Raw genomic sequence first — 16643 nt, 5'->3', positions numbered from 1 at the left:
TCTGGAAAATGTTTGAGGTATTTGTTTACATTCCCATCTCTTTACCAGACAACGGCGTCTTCTTTATGCCTTTACGAGAGTTCACTTGAGTTTGGGGTGCGCGGAGGTACGCGCGAGGTGTTGTGCCGACTCTGTGGGTACCAAAACTCGAGTTTTGGTGAGTGGGGGTGTGCTAGTGCTTAACTTCTTAGAACATTCGTGAAAATATTGAATTCTCACTCTGGTGGCGCTTTTTCAATCGGCTTGGTGTGTGCACGCTCCCGTTATCGTTTTGGGTGTTGGTGTAGCATCAGCGTTTCGGTTTCAGTCTGTGATTGTGATAATCTGTGTTTTATTTTCGTTTGAAGCTCAAGCATCTGTAAGTGAAGCGTCAGTGGGGTCCCACACTATGGGACAAACCTCTCTGGAGTGGCCCCTGCTGGGGCTGCTTTGCCTATTCTTCTTTGGTGAGTACCTGCCCTTCTGCCCCGCTATTTTGTTATTGAAAAAGAAAATGCAGATTGCAATTTTTTGTTCAAATGTTCAGTAGTCTTGAGATACATTTGATGATGTATTAGTAAATAATAAGTAAATGTAATTAGAAGACAGGGTGAGGAGCGTATGCGATGCCTCGCCATGGGCCCATGTCAATGTGGCATGGATTAGGACTAGGTATTCCGGTATTCCGATCCCTAGCAGGTGTGGTTGAATCAGGATGCATGTGACATTTATGACATTGATTGCATATTGTATAAGTGTAAGTTCAAAGATATTGCTGGCTTGATAAGTTGTATGATGTATGTCATAACACATAGTAACAGAAAATCTATATCCTTTCATTCTCGTTTGAGTCATTGACTTGTGGGAGATATGTACCTTTTAAAGATAATGTTATTTTTCCAAAAACAACAATGTTAAAAGGTTAAGTCATGCGATAGCAGTCATGCACCCATGCCTAACGAGTATGTTCATTTTTAGTAAGGTATCAGCTTTACTGATTGAAAGTTGGGACTGTGGTTGTAGGCTGTCATTCACTGAACATCTTCAAAGCCCATCTAGATGCCCACTGGGGCCCTGGGCTCTGCAACAGTACTCGGCACAGCCCACAGCAGAAGTAATGTGCAATTTCAGTCATGGGTATGTTCTGCTTCTGAAGCTTAGGAACGATAAACCATAGTAAAATGAAACCTTGAATGTAGCTTACATGCATCGTCACCCTTGCAGCTGCAATTTTATCTATTGACTTCTTTTCGATCTTCTTTTCGATCACTCCGCATTAAAAAATCGCCAGTCAAAAGCATCCGTTGATATTGGCAACACCGCACATTACTTTAGCGGTGGGCTGTACCTGACAGTGACTGAGTAGAATCAGGACGGAACATCTGAGCTGGTTGAGAGGGGAACGCCCAGGCTTTATTGTATTTGCATATCGTGCACTAAGCACTAAGGGAAGTTGAGGTAAGGCATTAGGGGTACCTACCTATATGACTGCCATCTTGCCATGCAGCCAGGCGCGTAACCACGAGTCTGAAGTTACTGGGGACCACATGGAGGGCCGCCAAGACCAAATATGATATTTCAGGATCAGCCTTCGCCTGAGTGTGTGTGTGTGGGGGGGGGGGGGGAGGTGGGGGGCGTTTTTTGGCCACACCTGCCAGCTTTTTTTGCGCGTTTAAGGAAAACCTCGGCGCGCACCGCCATGAAACTTGGTATGGCTTATGATACCTCAATTTCGCATCGTGTGTGAAGATTTTGACCCCAGGTCACCTAAGGTCAGGTCACCAGGGCAAGTAAAGTAATCATGCCTCTAAAAACTTTGTGACTATGTCATTCCTATAGTTAACATCCCAGAAGTTTGAAACTCGAGCTTTTACTTGAGGACATCAGTATGAAAAATTCGTATACGTATCTCAAAGTTTTCACATCGGTGACCTAATGTCAGGTCAATTTTACGACCTCTACATTATAGGTCATTGGGAGAAACTTAAAATGCTCTTCTTTTGGCCGAAAACACATTCATACACCGTGACACAGGTAAACATGACACACTGAACCGGAAAATTGCACCTGTGACCCCTCTATGCCCCTCAGCTCATCTTAGGTCATGAAACATCTCCAACAGTTTTTTTTTACCACAATTTTAGGTAGAAACATGCTAGGGCGCTGAAAACATCATGAATGTGTTAAGCTCAACAATACCAATCAAATGACATGCAACATAACCTTTTTCCGTAACCTGGGCCAGGGGTTAAATTTTAAAGTTGACCTTTTCAGTTCATTCGACGCGTCTCGACGAGACAAACGCGATGCCGGTAAAATCAGCGTCATACAAAGTGTATGATGCAAAAACCTTTTCCGCAAAAACGCCGGCCTGGAAGCTAAAACGTTGACCTTAGGACAAACCTGAGAACATTACTCAGGAAGGCCTTTGAAAGCGCTATCGAATGCGCTTTCCCGCAGCATTGCAGCTCTATTGGTTCCTGACTTATGCGCCGATTTATGTAAAGTTGTCAAAATTGGGAACAACATTTCGTGAAAATTTTACATTTGGTGACCTGCAAAGACCTCAGCGATGACCTGCTCAAAATATGATGTAGGTAATTCTGAAAGATACGAGTACTGTAGCGAGCTATCTGTTGCTTTTTACCTCGTCTTTCTAGCTTGCTTACTTTCCGAGATAACCTGGTTGGCCAAAAAAAAAACTTCCCCACCATGGCAAAGTTGGCTGAGAGGCCCACCCGGGCGCTGGTTAAACAAAACATCCATAGTTTTGTCTTACGTTGACTACATATTACTCTTCACGTCGATTTAGAGACAATATTTCGCCATGTAAGCAAATTGAGGTGGTCAGTTTTACTGGGGACGGTCCCCAGTAACCCAAAAGTTACTGGGGACCGGTCCCCAGTGTCCCCAGTGGTGGTTACGCGCCTGCATGCAGCAGCTGCAGTTAGTGGTAATGCCGCCCCTTGGCATTGACTCAATTCAACATTGGAGTCGTAGGTACTCGCTGACATGAAGCTTGCCCACCTGATCGTGCCTGTTGGCCCTTATATGTCCAAATGGTCCTCTGAAACATGAGCTTTTGTGTGAATCCTATTATCCTGTTTCATCTGCATCTTTAATTCAATTTTATTGAGTCGCTTTAGGTATTATAATAAAGCTACAATGTTTCATCTAATTTAAAGTAGGTATTGCCTCATTCCATACTGCTCATACACAAACCGTATGATGCTGCCAGGCGAGCTCGGTGCATGTTTTAGAGCCTACAGAGGCCAGAGTTGGACGGAGTAAGACCGTTTTGTAGCCTGCGGCCGTCCGAACTCGGAACGGTCGGCGCGACGGAGGTGCGTCAGGGTGTCTGCAGTCTGTGACTCTGTACCCGTCCGTCGTGGAGTGCACCTCAACCACTGCCCTGGGTCGGCCGGGCAGACTGGCAGCCTGGCAGCGCGGCTGGCAGACTGGCAGCGCGACTGGCAGACTAGCAGCGCCAGCGCGGCTGGCAGACTGGCAGCGCGACTGGCAGTCCGAGGTGCCGCCTTCGGCTACCGTCCGCTGCTTCTGTGAGCGCGCCCTCCAGCACACGCATGGCTCCACCCTGTGGGCTCCGCTCTACCGCACCTCACTGTTATGTATATGCGACGTATATTCAGTGTGCCAGCTTGATGTTCTGACTTTCAGACGACAAACGGTTACATTTGGCGTTCTTAGGTGTTGTTTTTATCCGCTGGGACTGAGAGCGTTACGCTGGAGTACGAAAAACATCATCTCATTACATTTGGCGTGTTCGTCTTTTCTGTCCCCAACAGTCATCTACAGGGTGTAGCAATATTGTCTGGACACCTATTTGTTCGCCATATCTGCTCTCACAGTTTCTTTTCTGATGTTAGAAACGGGAAAATCGGATGAATACCTACGGTCAGAACTCAGAATCTTGGCTGCGTTATCAGTTCTCCATTCAGAAGTGGCTTGACCTTGCGAGGTGACTCTTGCTCTCAGTTAGGGTCGAGTCACCGCCGTGTTCACTTCGTAGTTTTCGTCCCAGACGAGAAAGGAGTAAAGTCTCTCCTGGCGTAGCAAAATTGCATGGCGGCATGAGCTAGAAGATGGTCTGCCAACAGCTGGATATCAGCAGCAACCACTTACACACCTGCCTGAGGCGTTATAAGCTGAGACTTGGGTGGTAGACTCCTCCCGGCCGCGACCGCACAAACCGCCCTTGTCAAGTGGTGTGGAGAGTTATCCAAGATTGTGACTACGAAACGACACCAATCAACTGCAAACTGACTCGAATGCTTACCAAGGCAGGCATTAAGGGATCATACACCATGATCCGTCACACCGCGCTGCAACCTGTTTCTGCTGCCATTCAAACCGAAAACGATAGCAAAACACCAGTGCACGTTCACTGGTCGGAAGAGGACACGGTGAGGTGGTCTGGTCGGATGGGTCGCCGTCCGAGGTATATCATCCTTTGAACCGTCCAATGGGCCGTGTGTGGGCGGCCAGCAGCTCGAACGTGCCGGCCGTCAACAGCGTCAGACATCCGGCCAAGATCCAGATCTGGAGCATGTTCAGCTGCTTTGCGGTGTTCCAGTTGGACATAGTGTCACAGAATACCACTACCAACGTCAAGTATTACCGGAGCACCATCCTGGCCAACGAGTGGTTGGAGACGCTCAACCAGACGGCACAGGAGAGCTCGGCTTCTGAACGCGCATTGATGCCTGATTTAGGCCACGCCGTCTTCAGGTGGGGCGGCGCGCCACCTCAAAGCCTCTAAAAGAACGAGAAGTGATGCCGATGGAACTCCCAATAATTCTGGGCTAATGACCTATGGCTCGGAAAAAGTCCCGATCCCAATCCAATTGAAACCTGTGTGCTCTTGTCCAGCAGATGTCTGAAGACATATCCGCCACAAGCACCGCCCAGCTGAAGTCATAGGTCAAGACGGCGTTGGTCCGCATCAAAGCCAGTGTGCTGGAGGACCCAGTGGCTGGAATGCTTCACAGCATTCGTCACTGTGTTCTCATGAAAGGTGGCTACTTTGTCATTTAAAAGTAAAAGCACCAGGTTGTTTTGCTTTTTAATTACAGCGGGAAGCCAAAGATGTGCGGATAATTTCGCTACACCCTGTATGGCTCGAAAGGCATCAGGCTGGATTTGTTCACCCTCTTTGTGAGACTACAACGCCGATCCTGAACATTTCACTGGCCCGGTCAATCAGTGATCATGTGACTCATTCACCGCAGCCTCGCTACACTGAAAAAGGTGCTCCGCGACTGCAGCGGGGCTCATATCTGTGCTGTTGAGCCACCCCCAGTGGATGTCGCTTGTCGGATTTAGCCACCCCCCAGTGGGTGTCGCTGGTCGGATTGAGCCATCCAGTGCGCGTCTGACGGCGTGGGTCGGTTGGAGCCACCTGCAGTGGGCGTTGTGGCCAACTTTGAAGAACGCCATGGCGTCGGAGCAAGCGCCGCTGCTGGCTGGGGAGACAGCGGTGGAAGACGGGCTGCCCCTCTATCCTGTCTGCCCCTCCATCCTGTCTGCCCCTCCATCCTGTCCCCGTGCTGTTTGACGGGCCGGCCGGCGATGTGCGCGCTGTTTGGGCGCCGACAGGCAGCGATTGAGTGATGCCGGCGAGCTGTGAGGGATGGCCGGCCTACTTCTCACACGTTATTGCAAAGGCACTCAAGGCCAGTGCTCTGCAGGTCAAGTAATAGCCTCGCATGCATCTAATATCCGTAATGTAGGCATCGCCACCAGGTCCGTTGTGCATCAAGCTGAGTGTTACATCCGTGATTTCAGTGGATCTGACGGTAAAAGTGCAGATCTGGATCTATGATTCCATTGGATCCACGGAACATCTGCCTTTATTTAATCTACAATGTCGTGGGCTTGGCTTACGGATTTGTGATCCGCGTGAATTTCACAGCATACAGTCTGTTGAATATTACGCTTACCTACTTAGACAACCCACCAGAATTAACTCCACGCAACTGTGAATTGCGAATTGTCGGCACAAATTTTTGTAGGGGAGACTTTGCGGATTTAAATGTTTTTATTATCAATCAAAATATAATTGTTGTGTCCCGACATTGATCATGGCGAGATCTGTGGATCCATTTAATACGAAAACAAAGTGAATGAGCTGTGGCTACCTAGCTGTGATCCCATAGGGGCATAGATCGAGATCCATGTGAACTTATCCCATATCCATGCACATTTCATATTCTACACGTCATGTGCCCGCTACATAAGCTACCGTGGTTTTGTTGATACCCTGAATTGCAAACGTCTTCAGCTTAGTGAAATGGTGTTGGCGTCAATTACGCCACATCTGGAGTAATTGTCGTAGAGTCGTAAACGATTCCTTTTATGACTCGAGGCATTCAGTGCTACCAAGACTCTAATTCATGAGTCGTGGTGCATGCGTTGCTTTCCAAGTCCCGCCGGCCTGGGTGGCCCTCACGACCCCCCGATCAGCCCCCCGTGGCGGCTGGGGGCTGGGTGCTGTACTCGTACCGTCCCGGGTCAGGGTCAGGGCCGCCCCCGTCCGCCGACCGTCTCTCTCCCGGCGCAGTCCCACGCGCGGCCGACGCAGTGCCGCGGGGTCGCCGCGCTGCGGCAGAAGCGAGAGTGCCGCGGCCGCAGGGTCGCCGGCGCGGCTTCCTGGCCCGCCGGGGGCCCTCCACACGACCTGAGGCGCGCCGCCACCGCAGCACAGTCTCAGCGCCGCACCGCCGGCATGGAAAACTTTATCGGCGGCACGGAGAACCTTATCGCCGGCACGGAGAACCTTATCGCCGGCACGGAGAACCTTATTGCAGTCACGGAGAACCTTATCGCCGGCACGGAGAACCTTATCGCCGGCACGGAGAACCTTATCGCCGGCACGGAGAACCTTATCGCCGGCACGGAGAACCGCACGCATACGGCGCGCGGTGGCTTCTCCGATGGTTCGGCCACAGACTTGCGGTGCGATGTTTTTTTTTTCTTACAGATTGGAATTGCGTAAGCAGCTGGTACTGACAGTCTGTGGCTGACTGGGCTGTCCCGGCTGCTGGTACTGAGAGTCTGTGACTGGGCTGTCCCGGCAGCTGGTACTGACAGTCTGTGGCTGACTGGGCTGTCCCGGCAGCTGGTACGGACAGACTGTGGCTGGGCTGTCCCAGCAGCTGGTACTGACAGTCTGTGGCTGGGCTGTCCCGGCAGCTGGCACTCACAGGCTGTGACTGGGCTGTCCCGGCAGCTGGTACTAACAGTCTGTGGCTGGGCTGTCCCGGCAGCTGGTACTAACAGTCTGTGGCTGGGCTGTCCCGGCAGCTGGCACTCACAGGCTGTGACTGGGCTGTCCCGGCAGCTGGTACTAACAGTCTGTGGCTGGGCTGTCCCGGCAGCTGGTACTAACAGTCTGTGACTGGGCTGTCCCGGCAGCTGGTACTAACAGTCTGTGGCTGGGCTGTCCCGGCAGCTGGTACTAACAGTCTGTGGCTGGGCTGTCCCGGCAGCTGGTACTAACAGTCTGTGACTGGGCTGTCCCGGCAGCTGGCACTAACAGTCTGTGGCTGACTGAGCTGTCCCGGCAGCTGGCACTCACAGTCTGTGACTGGGCGGTGGGCTGTCCCGGCTGCTGGGCCCGGCCGCAGGCTGCGGGCGCCCTGCCAAGGTGCCCGTGCAATGAGGCGTGGCCACGTGCCGTCAGCGGTGTGTGCAGCACCTGTACATAAACGCAGCCAATTACAGGTGATCCCCGCCCGGCCGCGCGTACATTGTGACTTCATCAGTCGCGGTGTTCGAGTTCCGGGTCCCATTTGAGGTTTGGCAGATGGCCTCGGTAAGCGGAGCCTGGCGGGCGGCAGAATCGCTGCATGTCCGCCGCCGGATATATAGTCACCAGCAGAGCCTGGTACGACTCAACAGGATGAAATGATAGGCTAGCCCCTTTTTCGAGACCACACCACCACATCAATGGTTAAGACACCTGCAAAGCATTTGCATATCAAGCACCTCTGTCAGCAGCCCAATCGTGTGTGCCACCGTTCTGATGTGACCACTGGGTGTGCGGACGGTGGGCGCCTGTGACCACCGTTGTGATGTGGCCACTGGGTGTGCGGACGGTGAGCTCCTGTCTGACGGGCTGTCCGTGTCCCCCAGCGGCGGCCGACACCGGTCTGCAGGGGCCCGTGTTCGTCCTGGAGCCGCCCAACAAGATCGACTTCAGCAACTCGACCGGCACGGTGGTGGAGTGCGCGGCACGCGGCTCGCCGCCGCCGCGCGTCACCTGGGTGCGCGGCGACGGCCAGCCCGTGGACGACGTCACCGGACTGCGACAGGTCAGTGCAGGGGAGGGGCACCGGACTGCGGTAGGTCAGGTCAGTGCAGGGGAGGGGAGGGGTACCGGACTGCGGCAGGTCAGTGGAGGGGAGGGAAGGAGACGTGACGCGCTGGACGTGACTGTTCAGCACAGAATGGGGGGGGGGGGGGGTGAGACGCGACAGATCACTGCTTGTGGTGGTAAGAGCTGCGGAGTAGAGTTCTGCACGGCTGCAATTTTCCACAGCCTAGCCGCCCCGCAGCCGTGGCTCCACAGCCACAGCCGCCCACAGCCGTGGCAAACTGTGGGCAGTCAGCCGTCAGCCGGCCGTGGATACTTTCAATGAAATGCAACCAAATAGTATATAATATGTTGTTTTTAGTTGAAACATATAGCCAAAAGCACATTGCAATGGGCTATAGATTCTCAAGCTCATGAAGCATCATAGGTTAAGTGGTTGTGTATCTGGCTTTAGGCCGAAGGCCGGAAGCCTGATGCGCATTGCATGCCTACACAAGCCCTTGCAAGGGGTTAAGAAAGATGGGTAGGTAGGTACCTACATCAACAGAAAACATAAACAACGAACCAGAATAGAAGCACTAGCAGTGTAGACATCTAATGCCAAATCCTGAAGCATGAGTGTGGGACAGAACAACAGACCCTGATGCTTTTCATTATCAATGTTAGATATGGAAAATGAAACTGAAGTTGATGGACTGTCAAACAGTGATTGTCTAGTCAAAACTCTTGCTTCTTTCTTACCTTGCATATTTTCTGGGGTGTGATATGCCAGGCTTGAAGCAGCCTTCTGAGCAAGTCTCAAACTAATTTGATATGCAAGGCATCAAAACACTAGTGAGCATCCAAGAAAGAAAAACATTCATCTAATTTGATTTTTCCGTGATTTTTCCAAATAATGATCTTCGCTCAACTCCCCAAGGACGTCCGAGCCACAATTGCCTCTTTCAATCAAAAATTTCACTTCAGTTTGTAATGACGTCAATAGCAAAGAAGTGGCAATAAATTGTTTTGTGTCACTATTAGCAGCCATAAAAATTATAATTAATAAATAACAATAATATACAGTCGAAAACTTGCTCTCAAACAAAGATTAATTATCAAATTTTTACATGTTCAGAAGAAGACGTCATTTTATTAGTAAAGTCAACAGCTCGCGTAAGAAATATTGTGTTCAGGGTTTTACCGTCATGTGAATTACGTGTTCAGGGTTTTCACCATCATGTGAATCAACCGTAAGTAAGGTTCATGCTCACTTATAATCTAATTCCATTGGCTTCATTGATCAGCATTTTCTGTTAGCGGTCACTCACACACCAGTTAGAATATAAAGCGCCAGTTTTATATTATGTAATTGGACTTGCCGAAAATCCAGAAATACATCTAAGAGTTATTTTAGATAATATTTTATGATGCCTTTACCTGCCTTTACCTAGGCGTGATTTCTTTTTCTATTACCTGAAAGAATTATTGAACGCTCGCCTTCAATAGCTGTAAAGTGCTCTCCTAATGACCAGGTGAGATTGATTTGAGAGGGATGTGACAGTGCAACATTTTGCATTTTCTGAAACTGTCAAGCTCTTGATGATGAAGGAACAATTGGTACCTATAATTAGCATTCTGTATCAGAGTGCAAACTCCCCTACAGCAAATGGTAAAACCATTACAGGTTTTCAAAGGCTTCACCACTTTCAATGTTGCTGGGCATCCTTTGCATGATTTTTACAGGCTAGACTGCTTATCAGAATGTAAGATTAAGGATTTAAAATTATATATTTGAGTACTTTAGATTGAGCTTGAAATCTCACAGCCGTGGCCACAGCCGTAGCCGTGTTCTTGGAGATATTTGCAGCCGCCCCGGCCCACAGCCGTGGGGCTGCAGCCAGCCGCGGCTGCAGCCGGCCGGTGCAGACCTCTACTGCGGAGGTCAGTGGACCATACGGGACGTGCAGCGATTTTTATCAGAGTGGATGGCGTGGGTGTGTATGGGGGGGGGGGGCAGTACAGTGCAGTTGATGTTTACAAGCTGTGTAAGGGGGAGTAACCGCAGGTTGGTTTGAAATAGACAAACACTATTCGTTAGTAGTGAGAGTTGTGGTGCCGGGCTATGGCAGACGGAACGGCCTGACGTACCGGAGGACGGCGGAGCAGTGGAGTAGGGCGTGCTGGCTTGTCCATGTCGGATGCTGCAGGTGTGCGCTGTGCAGGCGATTCAGGGTGTCGCAGTGCAGGGTTCGAGACGCGGACCCCAGTGCTGGGGGCCGGGTGGCTGAGAGACCTTCTGGCACGGGAAGGTCGTGAGTTCGCGGCCGACCTCGACCGGGCCGGCCCCGCGCCCTCCGGGGCCGCCTCATTGGCACTGGTACCGCCGCGCGCTGCCACAAGAGCGTGGGAACGGCGGCTGGCAGGCGCGTGCCGCGCCGACCCGCCACAGGGCGGCCGGGCGCTGCTGCGTGCGCCGTGCGCCGCGGGCGGTGGCTGCGGCGTGGCGGCCGTACCGCCGCGGCGGGTACGGCCGCTGTGGCCGTACCGCCGCGCTGCCCACGTGTGGGCCGGCCGGCGCCAGGTGATTCCGGTGCGGACAGCTGATGACTGCCGGCGCAGCTGCCGTGCAGTTCAGACAAGGTCGTCAGCTCGGCGCCGCGCCGCCCGCAGCGGGCCGTATCGGCCGACACCTTACCAGCGGCACGGTGGGTGCGCTGAGGATGTGGTCAGCTCAGTACGCCAGGAATTCGGTATGGGTCAAGGTGCTACCGCACCAATTCTAGGAGATATTCGGCGGCTATTTTCCTGTTGGCGGTGAAGCACTTCTGTCCAGCAGCCGGCACCGTGTCCAAGTTGTGTCGCCGGTCGCGGTGCGCCGCTGTTTACCAGTCACGACCGGCACGCACTGACCAGTGATCGGTGATCGGTGTGCGCGGCCCGGTGCCGGCGCACGTGCCGCGACTGGCCGGCACCGTGCAGTGTGCAGTGTGACCGGCGGCTCAGCGGCGCCGGACGGCCTTGAGTTGCAGAGAGGAGGGCGCCGCACAGTGATGCAAATGGGGCTCACGAATGGCCATAAATACGAAAAAGGCCCAAAATTCAAGTTCACTTAATCGAATAAATCGTAATATGATCAGTCAGGCAAATGTTTGGGGTGTCTGAAAAAGTATGATTTTAATGTTGTTGTCAAAACCGGCCTCGTGTAGGATTGTCAGAAGTCGAGACATTTTCGATGTCGTAAAATGACTGTCAGGTAGGTACTTGAAATTCAAGTGCCGCTAGCGTGCGTTCATGTCATACAAACTGCAAAAATTATACATGAAAATGATCCCCGAAACCTGCTGCTTCTAATGCCACGTCATAAAAAGCCGTATCTATTTTGGTTTGGCGGTGAGCTAACTATTTGTAATCATGTTACAACCGCCGTTTTTTACCAAAAATATTTGCTTTCAATTCACCTACAGCACTTCACACAGTGTGTGCCCATTTGTGCACCATATCATAGCATTCCCTAATCATTTCTGAGTCGCATCGTGAAAGAATTAAGGCGCTAGCACAGGGCTGACCGGCGCTACAGAAGTGTTCGTCCGGCACGTTCGGGTGCCGCGGCGCAGCGGGCGGCCCGGGCGGCCGCGCCGCCCGGACGCCGCGCGGCGGCACCCACCCGCCCACTGCGCGCCCACTGCGGCACCCGAGCGCCCGGACAAAAACCTCTGTAGCGCCGGTCAGCCCTGTGCTAGCGCCTTAATTCTTTCAGGATGCGACTCAGAAATGATTAGGGAAGGCTATGGTATGGTGGACTAACGGGCACACACTGTGTTAAGTGCTGTAGGTGAAACGAAAGCATTTTTTTTCTTAGTAAAAAACTGCGATTGCAACATGATGATAAATAGTCAGATTACCGCCAAAGCGAATGAGATACGGCCTTTTGTGACCTGGCATTAGAAGCAGAAGGCTTTGGGGATCATTCCCATGCATTATTTTTCAATTTGTACGAAATGAACGCAAACCAGCGGCGTTTGAATTTGCGAGTGTCTGACCGTCATTTTACGATCTACAAAATGTCACGACTTCTGACGATTATACACGAGGCCGGTTTTGACAAAAACATGAAAACCATGTGATTTCAGATGCCCCAAACATTTGCCTACTCGGCCATATCGCAATTAACTCGATTTGGTAAACTTGACTTTTGGGTATTTATGGCCACTCGTGAACCCCATTTGCATCACTGTGCGCCGGGGCGGCTCGCACGCGCCGCGCGCGCCGGCGTGTGGTGGAGCGGCCGGGTGGGGCGGGGCGAGCGATGGGTCAGCTTGTGGTCGACCCGCGGGGGGCCCTGGGCCCTGTTTCACGGCACGCCGCAGCAGTGCGCTACAGTATTGGTGCGGCGTTGGAGACGAATTCAGCTCGACGTTTCGGCGTTGCGAGCGTCCGAATCTGTTGATGTTTCCATGGAAACCCGATACACCGCTACGCGTAGCGCGCTGTGGCGCAATGAAACAGGGCCCCGGCTACCGCCGGCGTGCAGCTATGCTGCCTGCCACATTAGAGTGAGTGGATTGGATCCAGGATCCAGTCCACGGCTATCTGCCTTCGCTCTACTGTGACAGACGGCATAGCTGTCCAGTCCAGCCCAGTGCAGTCCGCCGGTCCGGGGACCGTCCCACCAAGCTGTGTCCTGCTGCACCACCACCAACAATTGCGGTCATCAGCTCGGCGCGACCGCCACCACCGGTGGTCCACCCGGTATGCTGCGGCGCCGGGCAGCCCCGCCCCAGCTGCACCGAGCACCGCTGTGCGGTGCACCGACGCGCACACTGCCGCCCAACAGTGCCACCCATCCCTTCTAAAGTGCATCACAGTGCCCGGTGATGAACATTTTACGGCGAAGCAGAGAACGCTGGGATGATGGTGCGTGCCGATGGAAAATGTAATGCCCTGCGCTATGAGTCGGCGACTATTTGAAATATTTCTACAGCGTAATAGGATTCTCCACTTCAACACGTTGGTCAATGGTCGTCGTTCTCCGAGCTGTCATCACGCGCGATTCTGGGTGGCGTGTGCGGGCGACGCGAGGCCGCCCGTCGCGCTGTAGGGCTTCCCAGTGTGTTTGGTCAGGTCGACCGCCCCCGGAGCTCGCAGGGCCCTCTGTTTCTCATCAGTTGAGTTGGAGCCGCGCGAAGATACTGGGGAAGGACGAAGTCATTCTTGAGGAGTGTAAAACTGCTTCTCAAGAAGAATGAATGGATTCCTGCCACGTCGGTGGCAGCTCGGCGAGGGCATTCTTTGTTTACTGGCCACAGGAGTTTATGATGAGCCGCGCTCGTCGCTCCGCGGTCGGACGGTGAAGCTGCCCCGTGTTTATGTATCTGCACTCTGCTGCGCCCGCGTCCATGCCGTGGGCGGTACACATTTCTCTGGAGCCGAGCAGTGAGCGCCGACCGGCGCGGCGGCCCCGAATCCCTCTCGATGACGTCATCTCCCGCCGGGGAGGGGTCACCCCCTTCCCGCAGCGGCGGCTGCACGATACAGCAGCGGCCGACGGAACGGGGAGGAGGCGGGCCGGCGACTCCCGGCACCATGAGTCACCGGCCGGCCGGCCAGCGCGGCACGCCGGACGCCTCATCACGACCCGCCCCTGTGACGACCTTCTCAGGCATTCCGGGGCGTCGTCACTGGGCGACTGTGACTCGCTGCTGCGAGCCGTGCAGTGTGGACTGGGGGATGAGTGTACTGCTGTGAACCCAGCTCAGAATGAGAGAAATGCCCCCTCTTTGTGATGCATCGTTATGCCGCCAGTGGTACTAATACAACTTAGTCCTAGTCTCGGGGAGAAAAACGGAGAGGGGAGAAAGGGAGAGAGAGAGAGAGAGAGAGAGAGAGAGAGAGAGAGAGAGAGAGAGAGAGAGAGAGAGAGAGAGAGAGAGAGAGAGAGAGAGAGAGAGAGAGAGAGAGAGAGAGAGAGAGAGAGAGAGAGAGAGAGAGAGAGAGAGAGAGAGAGGGAGGGGGAGGGGTTTCCGTCAGTGAACCGCCCGCCCTGTCTCCCCTCAGCACGCGTTCACCCACGGCGCCGTACAAAGGCGCCTCAGGCCGCCGACTCTCGCACAGGCGCCGGTGACGTCACCGCCCGACACTGACGTCATACGTACCGGTGACGTCACACACAAGTCTGCAGTCCGCCGGCAGGGATCGGCTGGTTGCTGGTGTTTGTGATTGCGGTTTTTGTCCAAGGATAGAAGGGCTCGGAGTCACAGTGTCTTGCAAGATAGGCTGGACGTCGCAATGGATACTGGTAAACGCTGGTGTCTATTGTTGCTGACTTACATCTTGTCTGGTGACAGGACTCATCATTCACTTGGATGGCACCGCATTCCTCAGTGAGGCGGCCGCTTTCGCTAGTGTGCAGGACGCGGGTTGAGCCGCTCGTTGTTGCTATTATTGCGGCTCATCGGTCCGGCCCTCAGTTGGGTCAGTCCATGCCCGTCCCTCGGTCTGATGAGATAGCCTCTGCCCCTTCCCTCGGTCTGATGAGACAGTCCCCGTCCCGCCGCTAGGTCTGGTCAGACAATCCCTGCCCCTTCCCTCGGTCCGATCGGACAGTGCCCTGTCCCGCCGCTGGGTCTGGTCTGACAGTCCGTCCCTCGGTCTGATCAGACAGTGCCCCTGTCCCGCCGGCCGGCCGGTCTCGGACTGCGTCACGCCATCAGTCGATTTCAAACGGCGCCGCGCCATCCCGCTTCCGCCGTCTCCTCGCGCCGCCTGGAATCGCGGCTCGGGAGGCACGCAATCTCCTCCAGCGCCGGCGTGATTCACTCGATGTTTTTCGACTCTACATAGCCTGTCTGGCATGAGACGGGGACGGACTGCCATCGGCGGCGGCCCGGGTACGCCGATAGCAGTGAGTCCTCTCCCTACTGCGGCGCACAGGGTGCCGTGACAGGGCGTGACGAGCGCGTCAGTCACGGCGCGCCCAGTGCCGCCAGTGTGAGCCATCGGCGGCGCCGTCATCAGCTCTGTAACCCGGCGGTGACGCTGCCGGCCACGCTGGGCCCGCCGTCGACTCGCCGTCCGTTTCCGGGTTGGCAGACGGGCGGGACGCGAGCGGTGCGCACGCGTGCGAACGGCTCGGTCGCACGTGCTCGGTCGCTGGCCGTGCACGCTGGGTCGACACGGTCCGGCTGTGGTCCGACGGTGGTCCGACGCTGGTCCGGCTGCGGTCTCGTCACGCTCGGTCGTTTTACCGCCAGGGTCTATTGTGTCCGCCGATGCCGATGGGACACCTGCCGTCTCGTCCTCCCGCTGCCCTGCCGCCCCCCGCTTTGGCCGGCTGCGGCCCTGTCCTCCCCCTGCCCTGCTGACCCCGCTGTGGCCGCTGCGGCCCTGTCCTCCCGCTGCCCTGCCGCCCCCGCTGTGGCCGCCGCGGCGCTGTCCGCTCCGGTCGCCTGCTCTCCGGACAGTGGCGGCCGCGGCCTGTCGCCGGGCTCACCCGCTGGTGGTCGATGTGTATATGTGTGTGTGTCGCGGCGGGCGGCCGCCAGTTGCGGATGTTTTCCCTGCCGTGGCCGGGGAGCCGACGGAACCGCCGCCGCAGCTGTCCGCTCCTCTCGGTGCATCGTTCGTTACTGGTATAGCGGGCGCAGCTCTGCGCGGTGCGGTGCTGCTGCCGAGCCGCCGGAGCTCTGCAATGATACAGGAGCTGCTCGGTTTGCCGACCGCCGGGGGTGGGGGTGGGCAAGATGCCGTACCGAGGGTGGGCGGGGTCTCGGTGAAATGCCAACTCAGCCCCCACCGACATAGCACTCGTCATCAGCATGTCGTCGATCTGTGACTCGGCAGTGCCGTTGACAGCAACAGTGGTAACGCCGGCGGCAGCGGCAAAACAGGGTGGGGTTCTCTAGCGGGCAGCGACAAGCATCTGGCAGCGTTTGGAGCGCGTGGAGTACCCGATTTCGTCAGGGCGGCGTCACTCCGGCCGCGGTGCGGTGCGGTGTGGGTGATGGCGGGTGCTGGCCCCACGCGCCCTGTCGCGTCGGCGCCGGTGACTGGCGTCGAGCGGCTCTGCTCGGTAATGAATCGGCTCATTGTGGACGTCTCGGCTCCCCCAGACGAACGGGTCACCGGCAGACTGCTGGCGAAACAGCAGCGGGTAGCGGCCACGCTTTCTGCGTGAGACGAACATCGGGGAAAACGGCTTTGCGGGAGGCATCGACCTCCGCCGCGCCGGCGAGGTCCTGTCACGGACTCAAGGCCGGTCTTCTGAAATTGTCTGACAGGCACTGTCTCAAATTGTCTAAAACTTTGCGGGAAGGGGGGGGGGGGTGCGGCGGCGCCGATGTCAGTTTCG

The 16643-nt window shown here is 54.9% G+C and overlaps 1 protein-coding gene across 1 annotated transcript in view; it reads left to right on the top strand.

Annotated features, from left to right (window-relative positions):
- Positions 1–90: 90 nt before the first annotated feature.
- The window catches only part of LOC122365765 (Down syndrome cell adhesion molecule-like protein Dscam2), a gene marked incomplete at its 3' end in the record, with an annotated part of 88965 nt that continues 72412 nt past the window's right edge, over positions 91–16643 (top strand). Inside the window, exons 1-3 of the mRNA XM_043337255.1 lie at positions 91–157; positions 348–446; positions 8134–8312. Coding sequence (XP_043193190.1) covers positions 389–446; positions 8134–8312 — 237 coding nt within the window. The remainder of the gene's footprint in view (positions 158–347; positions 447–8133; positions 8313–16643) is intronic.

Source organism: Amphibalanus amphitrite, unplaced genomic scaffold (genome assembly GCF_019059575.1).
Source record: "Amphibalanus amphitrite isolate SeventyFive unplaced genomic scaffold, NRLGWU_Aamphi_draft 000762F_arrow, whole genome shotgun sequence".
Taxonomy (NCBI): Eukaryota; Metazoa; Arthropoda; class Thecostraca; order Balanomorpha; family Balanidae; genus Amphibalanus; species Amphibalanus amphitrite.
This window is presented reverse-complemented; position numbering and strand designations above follow the sequence as displayed.